The 18,582-nt window shown below is 34.1% G+C and overlaps 1 protein-coding gene across 5 annotated transcripts in view; it reads right to left on the minus strand.

The window, feature by feature from the left end:
* The window catches only part of Lrba (LPS responsive beige-like anchor protein), a 504,118-nt gene that overhangs the window by 410,211 nt on the left and 75,325 nt on the right, over window positions 1-18,582 (minus strand). For all 5 annotated transcript variants that reach the window (XM_048424832.3, XM_048424835.3, XM_048424834.3 and 2 more), the window contains exons 15-22: window positions 18,497-18,576; window positions 17,829-17,891; window positions 16,943-17,040; window positions 15,048-15,140; window positions 14,782-14,890; window positions 14,163-14,244; window positions 11,784-11,907; window positions 11,164-11,356 (exon numbers count right to left, since the gene is read on the minus strand). In XM_048424832.3, the coding sequence (XP_048280789.1) occupies window positions 11,164-11,356; window positions 11,784-11,907; window positions 14,163-14,244; window positions 14,782-14,890; window positions 15,048-15,140; window positions 16,943-17,040; window positions 17,829-17,891; window positions 18,497-18,576 (842 nt within the window). The remainder of the gene's footprint in view (window positions 1-11,163; window positions 11,357-11,783; window positions 11,908-14,162; window positions 14,245-14,781; window positions 14,891-15,047; window positions 15,141-16,942; window positions 17,041-17,828; window positions 17,892-18,496; window positions 18,577-18,582) is intronic.

The raw sequence follows: 18,582 nt of genomic DNA on the forward strand, positions 1-18,582 counted from the left end.
TTGTAATGTTTGGAAAGCACTTCTATAAACTCCCAGTTAAAGGTACTTGTGTGCTATTAACGACAAGACTTTTTGCCACTTCCTACAACTTAGTTGGCACCCGAATTTACTAAGTAGGAGATAAAGGAGAAATCAACCAGGACACTCTTATTATCTCTTATTTCATATATTAAGAATGCTTAACACATAAAAGTTTAGACCTTTTAAAAATTTGTAGGCATGTCTAGCAACTAGATTTGCTTTAAACAAGTGTATCTTTTGACTGTGTTAATTTGTACAATGTTTGTTGAAAGCGATATCTTGGTTTCTAGTTCCTAGGTTAACAATGTTTTCCACAACAGATAAATAAGACATATGTTTTCCAGGAAACAGAATCATTCCCTATGAGAAATCAATGTACACCAGTCAAAAGATCACTACCACAAACAAGATCTTTTAGAGACTGATAGAACAGCATTCAACATTCACACACGGCAGAAGTAAAATAGTAAAATAAAATTACAATATTGATTTGTCATACACAAAGCACTTGTCCATAAGTATATTCAATAATTTTTCTACGACTAAAGTTTACTAGTGAGAAATCAAATTTAAGGCATATACTATCTCAGGGAAACTATTTAAGTGAATGCATTATGAAAACAAATGATATAGGCCATAAGCACTGCACATTCATTCATTCATACAATGAACCAAAAGTGATTCTGAAATAGGTAAGCTCACATAGGTCAAATACAAATAGTATACAGTATAAAAATGTCTTTCTCCCAGTCTACCTCAAATGCAAAAATTCTACAGTCAGGTAATTAATCAACTATTAATTTGTCATGTGTTATGCCTGAGTATTGTTTTGCATATACACACAGGTATAAATTGTCCTATAAAAACTGTTATATTAAAAAAATCCTCCTTTTTTATTTAAACATATCAAATGTAACCAATATTCCAAATTTTTTCACCTAATTATTTTTGGCCAATTGGATCAAAATAATATTATTTTAAAGTCTTCTTATAATAAGTAGGTACAGAATATTTTATAAATTGAAAATAATTTTTACACATTTTTCCATGAGATGTTTGATTGCACCCCTTGGACCAAATTGTATTGTCTCTTTCTATAATTTCTAACTGGGAATACTAATCTCAAATTTTAAGCAGTTCTTCCTAATTTGCTACTGGCCTTTTTTGACTCTGAGTTTTAGAAGAACTGTGTTTAAATGCTTGTTTGGGGGGGGGGGTTGTTTTGTTTTGGGGTTTATTTTGGTAACAAAGATGTATTTGTTTGCTTGCAGTTGACAGAATTCAGAGTGCTCTATCAAAAAATACAGTGCTTAATATGTATTTTAAGCTGAGGAACTGAAAAATGTTGGAAAGACCTCTGAACTAAAGCTCCCATGTCTTAAGAAACAAGTCATGAAACTAAGATATGCTCCCAAAGACACCCTCCCTGTTATGGGAGGAAAAGAATAACCTTATTTCCACAAAGAGTGGATACTGGGAGGAATTTAAACTTCTGACAGTTTGCTAATTTACTTGTAGCTCATGCCTCTTCATCTTATCATGTCTTTCCATAATGTTTCCTTTTTGTCTAACACAGCACAAAAATAGAAAATTTAATGGTTTCACTGATTATTCATATCCTTATGAAGGGTTTTAAATTTATTTTAAATGAATTGATAGACTTATTTACTTTTGTCAGTCTAATTACTTATGGTCTGGCCATTAAGATAAAATGGATAGGAAAGAAAGCTTTTTCTTCCCTACAATTGTTTTCTCACAAATCTGCAGTTCTTACTCTGAAGTTCACCATAATTACTAGTAAGTAACCATAATAAATGTAAAATAAACTTCCTCCTTTCATAAAATGCTTTAAGTAACATTTCCTTACCAATACGACATGAGCACATAATTTAAAGAGAAACCCTTAAGATCATTAGTATCTAGATTAATTATGGCAATACCTGGGAATATTACAGAATTTACTTAAAACAAAAGCAAAACTTGGTACTCAAATTTTCATAGAGTGCCATAATTCCTAAGTAGTAACCGTTCACCAATCAATAATACTCTTTTCAATGCACTCAATTAAGCTCATTTTCAGATGTGATTCTGTGTGCATGTTTAAGTTCTTAAGCAAACGCTAACATATTGATGACTCATCACAATACCAGAAGCATTTGGTATCAATGACAAATACTTAACAGAAATTCTATGATTTTCATTACATAAAGATAAGACAACACATGACAAAATAATACAGGAACCAGATTCTGATAGTATAATTCATAATCCCAGCACTTGTGAGACAGAGGCAGGAGAATCTGTAGTTCAAAGTCGGCCTTAACATTTGAGTGGTCATATGGAAACCTATTACGGTAGAAGGTTCTTAAAATACATATATGAAAAAAATCTAAATGGAATCACCAAATAATGGAGGAGACATGAAGAGCAGAAGGAGGGAGAATATGAGCAAGGAAGTCAGGACTGGGAGGGGTTGGTCCGCCCACTGAGACAGTGTGCCTGAGCTAATGGGAGCTCACCAAAGCCAGCTGGACTGAGACTGAATGAGCATGTGATCAAACTGGGCCCTCTGAATGTGGCCGACAATTGGAGCAGACTGAGAAGCCAATAATAACGGCACTGGGATTTGTCTCTACTGCATGTACTGGCTTTTGGGGATCCTAGTCTATTTGGATGCACACCTTCCTATGCATGGATGGAGGGGGGAGGGCCTTGAACTTCCCACAGGCAGGGTACCCTGCCCTCTCTTAGGACTGGAGGCGGAGAGGGGAGGGTGAGTAGGGGATCAGGAGGGAAATGGGAGGAGGGGAGGAAGTGGAAATTTTGAATGGTATTATTTATAAAGCAATAAAAATTTTAAAAAAAGAACCCAAATCTAGTGGTTCCTAAAATAATAATAATAATAATAATAATAATAATAATAATAATAATAATGGAGGAGATAAAGGCCCAACTAGGCTTCTCTTGCCACCAAATGAAATCTTCAGTGCCAAGAATGAGTTATATCTAATTGAATTGTTGGCCAAATGGACCCACATGGAAACACACAAACAACTCGGGCTATTGCCAAGGCTACTTACGAGTTGTCCTTCACAAACTGATAGTACGGCCCTATTACTGAAGACAATACCTACAAAACTCATTGAGTGTGGACAAGTAAAGCTGATGGCTACCTAGAACCTCCTAATATTCATAGAACTGGAAGGTACTCTGCATGTTACCAGAAGAGAAAGGTAACCACCAACCCAGCTACAAATCCAGCAATCTACAGTGGTGACCTGCTGCACAATATGCTGGTGTAGTGGCACAGAGCTGTGGAAGAAACCAACCACTATTTGATTGGATTTATGGCCCACTCCGTAAGATGGAACCCATGCCTGACACTGCTTAGGTGGGCAAGAATTTGAGACTAGATAGGCCACAAACCTGGAGAAAACCAAACGCCACTATTCTGCCAAAGGAGCATAGCAATATAATGACTTCTAATGGCATTCTGCTACACCCATAGATCAGGGCTCACTTAGTCATCTCAGAAAAGTTTCCTCCTGCAGTAGAGATGTTAACTGATATACAGGCCCACAACTGAAAAAAAAAAGTGCTGAGAATGAGAGATACTGGAACACTCAGTCCTAAACGGGATGTCTTCATTAAACCTCTCCCATCAGTACCCGGTGTTCTGTGTTGTTGGGTGTCAAATGTTGGATGTTCTGTGTTGTATGGGTCATCAAAGAAAGAGGTCACTCCAAGATGAATTTTAGGCCTGTGTGGCAGCAGGAATGTCCAGCTTCTAATGGACTGACCCTCAAACAGCTGTTCAAAGGCATATTTATTGACTGTTAGACAAAGTTGTTTTCTGGGTAAACAAGTTCCTCATACCAAAATCCCTGATCTAATCTATGTTTTTCTGAAGGAAAGCATCACACCTCCGCCACTTTAGTCTTTACTGCACAATGTTTGCAGTACCCAACAACCCAAGAGCTCCAGGTGTGCCACAAGTGTTCTGTGACTAAAGTCATGTAAAGGTTGTAAAGTTGCTTCAGAAAAACAGCTCTATAAATCACAGAGAACAATCCCTGAACTCCACCAAAATTCCTTCATGGTTAAAGTACTTCCAGAAAGCAACTATTCTGCTCTAATGTTTACTCTTGATACAGTGACTCTGCTAGATTTCTACAATATCTCAGGAGAACTATACAAAGAAGAAGTGGAAAGACTGTAAGAACCAGGATGGACGGGGACACTAAGGAAACAAGACACTCTAAACACAGCAGAACAGATACACAATATGATCTCACAGAGACATTGGCAGCATGCACAGGCCTGCATGGGTCTGCACCAGACAGGTTCACAGTGCTGAGAAGAAAAATGGGCACGATACCTCATCCCTAACCCAGAAGTTATCTCTAATTGACAACCGCTCTCAAAGAAGAATCAGTTTTCCTCAATGGAGACTTACTATGTGTATGAACCACACTTAAGAGCAGGCCTCGTGCCCAGCAGCAGAAGGCATTTTTGAAGATATTTTGTCTCAACTACATTTGTTGGGCCATTTTTTTCCTTGAAGGTCTTTTGTTTATATATTATGACTTCTAATTATGTATTTTATGCTGTGTGTATGTAAATGTGTGCTATTCTTGTGCTTTCTCTTTGTTTTATTTTTGTTTTGTTTTAGTCTAGTTTGATTTGGTTTTTTATTTGTCTTTCTGTTTTCTAAAGAGAAAGAAAGGTGTGGAGTTGGACATGTGGGGAGGTGGTGAGGATCTGGGAAGACATTATAGAAGGGAAGGGAAAACCATAATCATAATATATTATATGGGAAAAATATTTTTATGGAAAAAATAGGAAAAAAGAGAGACTGCTTAAGCTATACAGGGAAACTCTGTCACAAAAAAAACAGTGGCTAAGGATACAGCTCAGAGAGTCAAACCTGGCTTTTCCCCAATACTGTAGAAAGAGCAGCAGCCCAGAATAAATAATGCAATGATCTTTTCTACTTTAATAAGAAGTAATCATCATCAATTTTATTTTCTTTGTCCCTAATTTTGCAAAGATAAGATGCTTTTCTCATCCAATGTACCCTGATTGCAATTCTCCTCCCTCAGATCCTCCCAGTACCTCCTCCCATCCGGATCTGTCTCATTAAAGAAGAGGCTTCTAAGAGAAAGCAACAAAACAAAACATAAAAAAAAACAAAACATACAGTCAAACAAAAACTATCATAGTAAACTTGGGTAAGGCAAAACAACAGAAAGAAAAGAGCCCAAGAGAAAGCACAAGAATGGCCACACCCCTCATCTCATCTGACCAATTTTACTTTCCTGAAAAAAAAATCTAAACACATGCTTGCATGCAAATCCGGTATATAAACTACTAAAAATTGTTAGGGAGCAGTTTCGTGCAACTACTAAAACATTCTAAAAGGCATGATAAACATTCTAAAATACAGAAACTCTTTCTGGAAATTCTACATAAATGTATCCAACAAAAAGATAAGAATAAAGGATGTGCACACATGAAAATGGCATTGTGGCACAACAATGAGAAAGTTAATGTTTGCGCAATACATGACAATATAAATTAATAATTCTGTTGTAGTGATCACTTCCAAAAGCTCTTCCAAATAAAATTCTGGAGAACGCTAGAAAATAAAGCAAATCTGAACAGAACCACTTCAAGGACAGTAAATGTTCGTTACATTTAGATGTTCCATGCCAAAGCTAAATTTACTTTTTATACTATAACACAGCACATATACCAAATACTATGTAACCATTAAAATGTCAAGTACTTCTGCCAGTAAATGGAAACAGATCATGAAAGAGCATAAATACAGCCAAAGTTTTGGAAGAAAATAATTACATGTTGTTTGTATATTTACATGTATGGATTAGTGGACCTGAGGATCTTACCCAAATACTAATATTAAGTCATATTCAGATATCAGGAGTTTTGTGTATATACAAATCTTTGTGCTACTTTCAAATTTTAAAAGAAACAATAAAAAGTATTTTTATTTAAAAATTATTTAACACAAGGTTATTTCATCAATCATGCATAAAATGCAAATCTGTGAAACATGAAAAATTTATAACTTTTGACATTGCTTTTTATTTTAAATACATTTTATTTATGTATGAGTATATGTGTGTTCATGTGCCACAGCACAAATGGAAGTCAGTTCTCTCCTTCCAACTGTGAGTTCAAGGATCAAACTCAGGCTTATCAGGTTAGGTAGGCAATATATACTTTTACACACTAAGCCATTTCATTGGCTCTTGAAACTTCTGAATGAGTGACTTTTAATCTTATGATTCTACCATTTTGTCTATAACATAACTGAAATGAACAATTAAACAATTTCCAAACTGCTAACAGTAGGTAACATACGCTAATAATCTAAGGTCTTTAAGTATTTTATTCAAATTCATCCATTTGAGCACAATCTAATTCACACTTCATCTGTAACTCAAGTGCTATTAATTTTTACTTGCCCATTATTTTGCATCTTTTGGCAACACAGATCTAGAGAAAATACATTCTCTAAAGATTAAAGCTCCATTTCTTTATATTAAAAAAGAGCATTTTTAGGTCAGTCTCACAATTAATAAATTGGAATAATTTAAAGTGTAATTAAATAAACATTACAGCATACCAAATGAAAACATTATTATTTAACTATATTACAGTTCACCCTTTTCTAAAAGAGGGAAACTTATTAAAGATGAAAACACAGACAACAATGAAATTACACAGGTTGCTGGGCACACATCTGAAACCCCTGGTTCACAGTAAGCAGCCCAGAGCAGTTGCTAGAAGCCTATTACTGCTTATAAAACCTAGTTCCACTATTGGTGGGACAGCACACAATGACAAACAGCTTCCCTGCTACAAAGGTGGCAGGAAATCTATCAAACTGAACAATAAAACTGCAATTGAGTTTCTTTGGCTTTTTATAGCTGCTGCATATATCCTTGTGTAACTGCAAAGGCAAAAGCTTTCCAATTCTGCAACTAAGTTCTTTACACACCGGTTCTTCATCAAGAACTACAATATAAATTTGTGATATGAAAACCACAAATCACTGCAAAACGCAAAAGGTAAGCGTCATTATAATACCACATGCAAGAAAGTACTTAAAATGCTTTTAAATGGACACTTTCACAGATAGAAAATTTGGTTACAAGAACTTAAACGGAATTTTTAGCATACTATAAATTGTTCATCTCCTTAACTTTGTAATTCATACCTATCCCTAGGAGCACAAGTTGCTCATTTTAAAAATAACTATTAACATTTCAACAACAACCAAAAAAAAAAAAAGAAAGAAAGAAAGAAAGAATGTAGCAGTTTTAAATAAGTTATTTTGTATAAATTTTATAAGAAGGAAATACCTTTTAACTTTTAATCAATGAAGAAAATCCCCATAAAGCAAATAAAAATATATGTATGGGAAATTAAAATTAAAAGTTAAAATTACAAGAGTCAACTTGAAACAAGTTTTTCTTTGCCTTCTCATAATTCCATTTAGTAGCTTGTTTGCTTTTTTAAATATATCATCATAGCAAAAATGTGGCAAATCTAGTTTTATTCCAATTTAAAAATACAAAAATAAAAACACTCCACAATTTCTTCAGTCAGCATTTCCTTGAAAAGGAGGCAGAGAACTGGCTTTTATCGGAAAGTAGACACAGGGCCTCTCCTTAAAGCAATTATTTTCTTTGCAAAGCAGTTTTAAGATCTGTTTCAAATCAAAAGGCACTGACGTAAAGAAAAATATAAACTGAACAATGCCTGCCTCTTCTCTCTGAGCACTCTGAATTTATTCTATATAATCTATGCATAGAATAAATAAATATAAATAACTGGGTAGATAAATAAGTGAACAAGTGAAGGAATGTTGCTTGCAAATACTATATAAAAATAGTATATTTCCTCCTTTTAACATTCTCTGCACCATATTTAAACTCACAAAAAGGCAAACAGACTTTTTATAATTAAAATTCTATTAAGAAATCATAAACTGAGGTGCACATTAAGTTTCTTTAGACTCTCCATATCTCCACATACTCTTTTCTAACTACATTATCAGCTTAATGTGAAGATGGGCAGGGAAGAATTTTATAAAAACAGCAAAAGTATTTCCTGTATAAACAGAGGATTATCCAAACTTCCTTACATATATGTAATTTTACATATACGTGTGTACATATGTGTATATATAACCACCAGACGGCCAGAAGAAGAGACCGGGTAGAGATACTGGAGAGAAAAGAAAAAGATGTAAGGAGGTGATATCGGTTGAGAGAGAGAAGACAGAGACAGAGAGGAAAGCAGAAAGCTGAACAGGTAATCATGCAGGTACAGATCATATGAAACGATCACAATCTCTCAGCCACTATATGCAGTGCAGATTGATACATGCGATCAAAACAGATCGACAAGAGACACTACAAAAATTACATGCTGTGTGTTCAGACAGACTGGGTGACCAGGTGAGCTATCATCTAAAATTGAAATCCTAAACAATGTACAGGATTTCATTAAATGGAAGGGGCTGTATAAAGAAAGACTTAACTCAGCCTGGCATATTTGAAAATAACTGTAACCTACAGCCAGAGTGTAGTTTCTTGTCAAGCAGTGAAAGTTAAAAAATACTTTTATCAATGGCATCAATGAAAGACAAGGCAAACATATATGAAAAAGTAATTTTAAAAAAATTAACTTCCTAATAAAAGAAATACCAAACTGCCTATGGAAGCAACATGTTATTTTTAGATTGATACATTCCCAATATTACATAGGGTCTGTGGCACTATATTGTTTGGGTAGAAATCTAGAAGAAAATCCAATCCCATAGAGTTATGTAGCTGGATAGGAGAGCTTCACAGAACCTCGGAAAAGATCTCAAGGACTCCCAAACTCTTCTGGGGACACACCAACACCTCTCTGAAGGTTATATTCCCCTACCCATCCTTTCTAAGGCAAACTCATATACATTCAGAACACATGAAAGAAAAATACTTCTTGCTTGGCACTTTCCTAACCTGCAATCACAAAGGTAGCTTTGAAATCTAATCCAAATGTATACGAGGCTCAAATGCAACTCAATTTCCCTCAATATCTCTCTGTAAAAGGTGAAAACCAGCTAATAGAAAATCAACCTAGACTGCAACAGCCCGCTGCAATGAAGGCAAAAATACAAACCAAAAACAAATACATGGAGATGGGAAACTATTCCTGTACAGGATCTCATTCTGGACAGTTGAGGCTTTAAGAGTCATGTAGATTTTCAGGGGATATTCAATTTATCCTTGTAGTGCAAAAACAGCCACATATTAATAAATACATAGACGGGACTGATTATGCTCCAAAATTCTTATTTGTAACAGGCATGATTTTGTCCTTGAATCATGGTTAGCTGAACAGTGCTCTTTGGACTAAACTAATCAGTCTCAAAAATTTGATGCATAGGAACAAAGGCACTTCATGAAAAGAATTAATTTTCTTATTTCCCACTAAATTTTCTTAATATTTACTTTTATTATTTTAATTATGTGTGTGTGTGTGTGTGTGCTGCATGCGTGTGTGTGTGTGTGTGTGTGTGTGTGTATGCATTTGGGTTTGTGTGGATGAATGCAGATGCCCTGAGAGGCCATAGATATTGGGTACTCCTGGGGCTAGAGTTAAAGGCAGTTGAGCCACCTGACACAGGTTATAGTAACTGAACTTGGATTCTCTAACAGAGATCCTTCTGCACCATGGTGCTAGGATTAAATGCATGCAGAACCACATAATAAGAAAACAAAGATTTAGATTCTAACGGTACTTCAATTAAAAATTTAACCTTGGCAAATATTTTAAATCCAGAAAAGGTGATGAACTGGTAATGAAACAATAAGAACTTACAAAGATCAATGGTGGTAAGAATATAAATGTATGCACTAGTATGAGGGAGGGAATTACATTATCTTATGAAGTCTTACATATTATACTTCTAAGAATTTATATAAACTCCAAAATATGCATAGTGCTCACCAACTGGTAGAAGAATAAAGTCAAGACATGGAAGAGTAAGATAACTGAGAAAATAAATACAACTCCAGGGAAAAATATGGATGAATCCAAGCAACAGCATACAAACTACAATTTGAAAAAAATCTATTTAGCATGCTTGCACTAACCTTAAGTTTAAACACAAAAAAGGACATTATTTATAAAGACTTGCCTGACACACATACTGCACTACGATCAATACCTAAAACTGACAAAACAAAAAACTAAAAGAATTATATGAAGGGATGCACTGTAGTAAGAGTATAAAGAAGATACTGTAATAGTAACATCAAATTACTTTAATAGGGAGTAAGAATAGAAAATAGAATGAAGAATGATAGACAAAACATTTGAGAAGGGGTTTTTTATAATTTTATAAATGCTAAGTATTAGGTACATTGTTCTTTGTATCTTTCAATGTCAAGAATATTTCATTAAAATTTTTAAAGCTAAAAAAGCAAAGAACAGATTGGAAGAGGTGACACAAGTCTATCACTCAGCATTTAGGAAGTGGAGGCGGTGGGATCACAAGTTCCAGGTCACTCTTGACTAAATAGTGAGTTCATGGCCATTCTGGATTACATCAGATGTGTTAAAAACAGAAAAATAGGTGAGTACTTTCGTTGAAACCAATTTTTTACCTGACTTTGGCCTGAGCAAAGTGCAAATATAAGTCAGAACTTTGCTTTTTATTCAACATTTACAAGAAGAAAAGAAAAACAAAAACAAAAAATAAAAACCTTTCATCTTTGAACATGGTGCGCCACCTTGTGTTCAAAACTTCCTAACAATAAAAATTCAGAGAAAAATATCTGAGTGTGGCATACATAAAAATATAAATTCCTATATGCTATGCTATGATGTTCAACATTACTTAGTTGAAACACACATAATACTGTCATTGAAAATAATTATTTCAGATCTAAATAAGCTAGTAACATTCCTATTAACGCCTTTTTAGTTTTTACGTCACTATATCTTCAGAAAATAACTTGCCTTTTTTATTTCAAACATATTAATATTCTTACTTAAATAAGATTAAAAAGTATAGCTACCTAAAATAACATACACTTGCATAAAGTAACTTACCTTTGAATGTGTGATGGACAAAGTGTCTACCCACACTCGCCAGCCACCCCACTCATATTTGACTGCATGGTAAAGCAGGATTCTGAATATGGCATATACCATTTCTGTTATCTTTTGCTCATCTGAATTCATAGGATTAAAATAGCAAAGAGAAAGCATCCATTCTTGCCACACAGAGCACTGAAGCAAGCTCCTAAAAGTTATAAAAATTATTGAATTACTAAAAGTTATAAAATAAACAGAATTCTAAACAGCAAATAAAGTCTGTTTAAAAAAAACAAAACTGGCCAGATAGGATGGCTGACTCAAGCCTTTAACCCCAGAGGCAGAGGCAGAGGCAGGTGGATCTGAGTTGGAAGGCACCCTGCTCTACAGAGGGAGCTACAGGACAGTCAGGGCTGTACACAGAAACCCTGTCTCAAGGCAGAGTGAGAGGTGGAGGGCTGGATAACACAGTTATCTATAATATAGTCAAAACAGTTATAACAACATGGTAATAAAAAAGTCTAACTCTGTGTGTTACTTCACACACTCTTAAAAAAGAATTTTTCTAAGACAGACTGGAATCATCCAAAAGTAGGTATAAAGAGTGTCAATGGATGCTCTCTGCTCCAGCTTACCTCCTGTTTTCTCTACTGTTATTAAAAAGTTTAATCATGTCAGAAAGAAAGGCTCGGCGAACCTCCATGCTCTCTGGGCACTGGGGAGAATTTCGAAGTAGGGTGGCAATTACTTTTAGTATCTCTGTAAGACAGTTCATAAATAAGTAAAAACCAAACACAAAAAATTCATGAAGGTAGACTAATATAAACAATTTCTTTAGCTTTTCTTTATAAGAATCTACTGAAAACATTGTACAAAAATTGGAAAAACATGCTAACTTATATTTTAAAGAATTTTTATATTGACAGAAACAAATACACATTCATTAGAAAGAACTTATAAACAAGACAATGATTTAATGTCATATTAATGGCTTCTTCCACTCCTTAAGATGCAACCCAGGGTCTTGGCATGATGAACAAACGTTCTACCACTGAGTTACAGCCCAGCCAGAGTTGCATTATACAGTTCAAACAGTATACTTAAATTATAAACGAACAAAATGTTTAGCCTCTACCAAAGAACAAAGTTGATCTTAAAAACAAACAAAAATTCTCACTATAATTAAAATCTTGAGAAAAAAGAATAAATTTTTACTCTAAAACAAAAATGCTGGTATACATATAGTCTTTGCTTTATGAAATAAATTTTTAAAGCTCTAAACTTTTTTCTCTAATTTTAAAGGTAAAATTAGAAAAAATAATACAAAGAAAAATAAAATTTACTCAACATCCCATCACCCAGAAAATGCACATAAAACTGCTACTGAACGGACATTTTGTACGGAAAGAACTTTTTAAAACACTTAATCTGAACTATACAGATTATTAAAAAATAGCTATAACTATAAATTTAAACAATATACTAAAACCTTAGCTACCTAATTAAGAGTTTAAGAATTCTACGTCAGACCCTTGTCAAGAATTCTGATGAGTGAAATTAAACATTCAAAATAACATGAAGATACTCTTCTACTGAATTAACGATATTTTGAGAGTAATTTCTAAATTCTTTGATAACTTTAAAAGTTTCTACCAAACTATTAAAATGACGATGATATTCATGATAATAATATCACTGCAATTCACTCTGAGGAGATGCTGTCCTAGGGCACTGCTGAAGGAAAACACATTCAACAGAGCCATCGGCTTCCCACAACGGAATGTAGGTACTACTTACTATCATGATTTTAGAGTTCATAAAAGTCTCTAGTAACATAGGTAAAGAGTTGAAACCAGGTTGCCTCTATTATATTTTTTTCTTTTTAATGTACATGGGTGTCTAATTTACATGTATGTCTATGTACCGTGGCCATGGAATAACCACAGAGGCCAGAAGGGACCGGATACTACTAGTACCATATGGATGCTGGGATTTGAACTTGGGCCCAGGAAAAGGAGAATTGGTGCTCTTGACCACTGGGCCACCTTCTTCCAGTCCCAGGTTAGCTGTATCTTAAACATTACACTCCTACATCTTCTAAGTCAGTTAGTTAGGCATTAAAGAATCAAATGGTACGTTTTGAATGCGTCATTTCCACAATGCAGGTGCTACGCACACCTTGAGGCTCTCCAATTAATGAGATAAAGGTTATTTTTAGAGATAGAGGGTACCTCTCAGCTTACTTGTTCTGTCTTCCTCAGTGGGCATAGCAGCCTTTACCAAATCAAATAGAGCTTTGGTTTCAGCTTGGTTTCTGAGCATATGAAATGAATTCTACTTTTCTGACTTATTCAGTCTCAGCTGCTATTGTAAAGCAGCATGGCCTAAGTTGATAAAATACTCTAAAATTCTTACATTTAAATTTTTCCCTTCTCACTCTGAGCAAAGAATGACAAAGTAAGACTTGGAAGGCAAAGAAAAAGTAAACTTCCTGATTTTAAAATTGATACAAAGTAGCACATTCTACACAGAAACACAAAAGGTAACTGAATTTTATAATTTCTCTGCATAAAAAAAAACTGAAATTTTCAAAGTTCTCTAACTCACTCTGGACATAGGATCTTAAAAATAAGATGAAAAACGAACATGACCAGTAGGTAAGAATTCTATGTTAAATAAGGCTGTGTTCCCATATCAAATCTGGCATTCTTTGACTGGCAGTAATTTAAAATTAAAAACTGTCTCCCATTGTTTACATAATTTAGTCTGACATTACTAAATACCATAATAAAAACTTTTCTGAAAAATCAGGGAAAAAAAACAAAGCCAAGATCATATAAAAATAGTAACAGTGTCAATTTTGGCATAACATTTAATATAAAACATAGATAAAACTATTATGATTCATTCCTTTAGAAAGTATTTACTTGCTTCAATAATATTAAGTTATAGTTTTACATAGAGACTTTATCTTTAAACTATAAAAAGTAATCTTAAGTATGTAAAATACATACGAGGGTTTTGTATTTTCACTGTAGAATCAGGATCTGGGTGCTGTTTATGGACTACCTGCGTACAAATCTGTTCTATGAGAATCTGCAAAGGTAAACAACAAACTACATTAGCACAACGGCTCGGTGAGTGTCACCACTAAGGAAGACTAAGCATAACACAAAGCTCCGTGTTCGCAGCTGAGCAGAGGGCTCGTGCCTATGACCTCAGCTCTAAGGAGGGTGAGGCAGGCGGACTGCCAAGACTTTACAGCCTGTTTCGGCTACAGAGCTGGGTTCTGGAACAGTATGAGCTTCAAAAGTAAAATTTATGATATAATCATATATTTTCAATGCTAAGTAGTTTAGACACATAAATACCTTTAACATCATAATGTTATTTTTACTTCATTATAAAATGAAGCATCAAATAATCAACACAATGGAACAAACAAAAAATAGGGCTAACTAGATTACTTAATAATTCATAATTAATAAACTTCTGAAATTCAGTCATATTGCCTTTATATAAATAATTTAAAAGTGATGTATTATAGACAATTCTTTCATTTTACTTAAATACTAACAATTATACACACATCTTCATAATAAATTAATGAGTAAATTCTAATTACATTCTTACCTCAAACAGAACATTATATGTGGTCATTGTGATTAGATTTGTCTGAAGCATGAGTCTCTCAGCTAGCAACGAAAACAACCCATGCCCAAGCATGATTTCAGCTTTTCTCCTAAAATAACATGAAAGAAATTACAAAATACAGAGTTTTGGGGTTCACAACAAGATAAACAAAATACAGATTGTTTTTTCTGATTATTAATTCAAGCTCAATTATTCTTTAAATAAATAATATCCAACAGTTCTCATTAGAGTTCATTCATACTCACTTTGGGGCCAGATGCTTTAAAAAATAGCCCAGTGCCTTGAGTGCTTGTACTCTGATTCCTTCACTTTTTGATGCCAAAAGTTTATAAATAACACTGAATAAATAAAAATTAAGAACAAACAAGTCTAAATATAATTGTCAAGGTAAATGTCATTGCAAACTTATTTCAAACAACATAAGTAAATTTGACATACATTTGTGACATCTAAAAGTCATTTATCACAGGCTTTAAAAACTTTTCGTGAAAACAAATAAGAATTAACTAAATATTCCAAAAAACACAAGTGACTTCTGAAGGCACATAAGTATATGCTAACCTTACTATATAAGCATGGTTTAAAACACTAATGGTAGCATATACTTAAACTTATGAATAATTATTCTCATCATGAAAAACAAAATAATAGACCAGTAATGTGTGATCATCAGGAAAGACATATAAATAACACATATTAGTTTTTAAAACAATTAATTATTAGGTATGGTGGCACACGCCTACAAGTCCAACACTCAGGAAGTTGAAGCAGGAAGTGTGGATTACAAAGAAAGAAAACCCATGCATGCACTCTAAGCCTAACTACAGATATGAGTAGGAAAGTCATAGGGTCTAGAGAGGAACCTACTACTGTTGTAAAGTCAAATTGCCGTCTAAATGCCTATGTTTATTCCCATAGACAAGTACCTCTCTTGCCGTGAATGGCTGTGAATGTACAAACTTATGCCTGCTCAAGCTGCTGAGAATACGTTAACTGTTGAGTATATAAAAAATAGTTTATATTACATACTCGAGAGTTCAAGAGAACATTACAGAAGAGAGTACGAAAGATTTAGGTGTTGGAAGACAGGGTGAAGGACTATAAAAAATAATCTTCTGGGTCTGACATAGTTATTGTAATCTTGAACCCAGCCACAGCAGCTTTGGTTACCCGCCTAGAGCCCAACAAGACTGGCAGTAGGCCCACACAAGATTGGCCCTCTCAACAGTCAGTTATGGATGGCGAAAGGGCTCATGGGGTCCCAACTCTTCCTACAGAACTAGTGCCTACTCAAACATACTCTAGAAAAGAGATAGTGACTATCTTCAGGTTATATCCACTTGTGAACCAAACCAAAATCCAATGCAAAGTTCCACAGATGGCTATACAGATGGTCCAGTAGGTGACAAAAGAAATCATAAATATATGAACATGGGAACAGAATTTGGGGGACAAGGGAAGATTGGTGTAGGAGGTCCTTCTGTTCATGTGTTGCTTTCATTGGATAATGAATAAAGAAACTCCTACAGGCCAGATAGGGCAGAACTTAGGAAGGTGGAGAAGACAGAACTGAATGCTGGGAAAAAGGGCAGAGTGGGAGATACCATGGATCTTCTTCCTGAGACGGATGCTGGTTAGAATCCTGCCAGTAAGCCACAGTCATGTGGTGATACACAGAAATGGGTTAATTAATATAAATGGGTTAAATGAATATGTAAGAATTAGCCAATAAGAAACTATAGGTAATGGGCCAAGCAGTGTTTTAATGAATACAGTTTCTGTGTAGTTATTTTGGGTGTAAGCTAGCCAGGCAGCAGGGACAAACAATGGGCCCCTCTCCCCATTGTAACAAGAGATTGACAGGAATGGAATAATTAAAATGCATTTCATACATGTATGGAAAAATCAAAATATAAAAAAAATCACAAAAATAGAATAACTTTTATAACTTAAGACTCAATAACAAAAATCATGAAATAACCTTGATTGTAATAAGCTTAGAAATCTTAAATTACTTCCTACTATAAATTCTTTTCATAACCTAGAATCAAATAATATGTCTCATATTTAAGAATCTAGTATTTCCAAAGTAATGCTTTATATTCAATATAATTAGAAGTCTCCATATCCTAACTCTTACCGTAATCCATTCCGTTGGTCAAAAGCAGGAATCATGGAGTTAGGATGCTCTGCCATTAATGCAACAAGCAATTGTAAAACATCCATTAGATTGTCGTCCTAGAATTATTTTAGAAAATTAAAAATAAAAGGAAGAAAAATCAACTCTTTGTATACTGAATATTTCTGTAGCAATATAAAATTTAACTTTAAATAGAGAAATCTACAATATACCAGCTTTGAAAAAATGATGTTCTTTAAGTATTTTAAGTAACGTATTTACTTATAATTATGCCCTAAATGTACACCTCAAAGTATACACCAGAAAATAGTCAGAGATTTTCATAATCAAAGAGATAAAATAGCTTTCGCGTTATAATGTATCACAGTACTCCTACATTATACTCTACAGAAATAGTGTATCTGACTTAATGAACTACTTTTTGTTGTTGCCACCCACACTGTCAGCTCACAACCAGTACTCAGGAATCTAACGCCCTCTCTGGACTTCACAGGCACCAGGCACACATAGGATGCATTGGCATACACATCAGCAAACACATATACACAAAAAAGAAAGACAGAGAGAGAGAAAAGAAAGTCTGCTTAAAGTTAAGTTTAGTTTTCTCTTTGTTGCAATAGTTCCTAACAATATGCTTTAATATACTTTATTCACTAAATAGAATCCAGTGTTAGCAACTTCTTAAAACCTTTCATGATGCTCCTAAGAGCCATATTGTGGCAACAAAAATGATTAAAATAAGGATTCATTAGCATCTAAAAAGACATTTATTCTCCATGACAGTGATATAATTAGTAAAGATTTCTTTGATGTTTCTACTTTTCAAAAAACATCCCTAATGCAGTTTAAAAAAATAAAATTCCCAAATCAGAAATTCAAGTATTACCTCATGCATAGTCAGCAGGTAATTAAGAATGGCCTGTAGCTCATCTTCCTTTACTCCAGAGTCCTTTAGAAACATAATACACTTATCTTAGTATTACACGCAAAAAAAAAAATCTTTAAAATCAGAAATCACGCACACAGATTATTCAACTTCATCAGCTTCTATAAATCTAAAACTAACCCAAAAAAATCTATATTTAAAAAAAAATGAGAAAGCACAAAAGGCATACAGTCAGAAAACTATACAGAAACCAAGGGGGCAGGTCTCTTGCCAAATCTAATGTGAGAGTTAATAACGTACCACAGTATACAGAATAAGAAGTAAAATGGTGAAAAAATACTGCACAAGCCAGTAATCCAAACACCTATACCACACAGACCAAGAACAGAACCTAGTATTAAACAAGGGCTCTAAATGTCTGCCAAATGAAAAAAACAAATGGAGTTCTCATGAAAATTTATATAACATATATTAAAGTGCCAATCTCTAATACTGTAGTGATTTATGAATACCCAAGAAAAACAAGAATGACTAACAGAGGATGAAGCAAGTATCTCTCAGCAAAGTTTCTATCATATTTCACTGGCAAAGAATAAACAGAGACCATATTTTATGTTAAATTATCTGCCACAACATGCAGCATGGGGTAGGAAAAGAAATAAACTTACCTTCATCACTAATTGCTTAATGAACATCAGTAAGAATGCTCTCAGAGAAAATATTTCTTTCTGATTGGGTCGTGGTCCATCTTTAA

The sequence above is a fragment of the Myodes glareolus genome, chromosome 20 (assembly GCF_982192425.1).
Source record: "Myodes glareolus chromosome 20, mMyoGla1.1, whole genome shotgun sequence".
Taxonomy (NCBI): Eukaryota; Metazoa; Chordata; class Mammalia; order Rodentia; family Cricetidae; genus Myodes; species Myodes glareolus.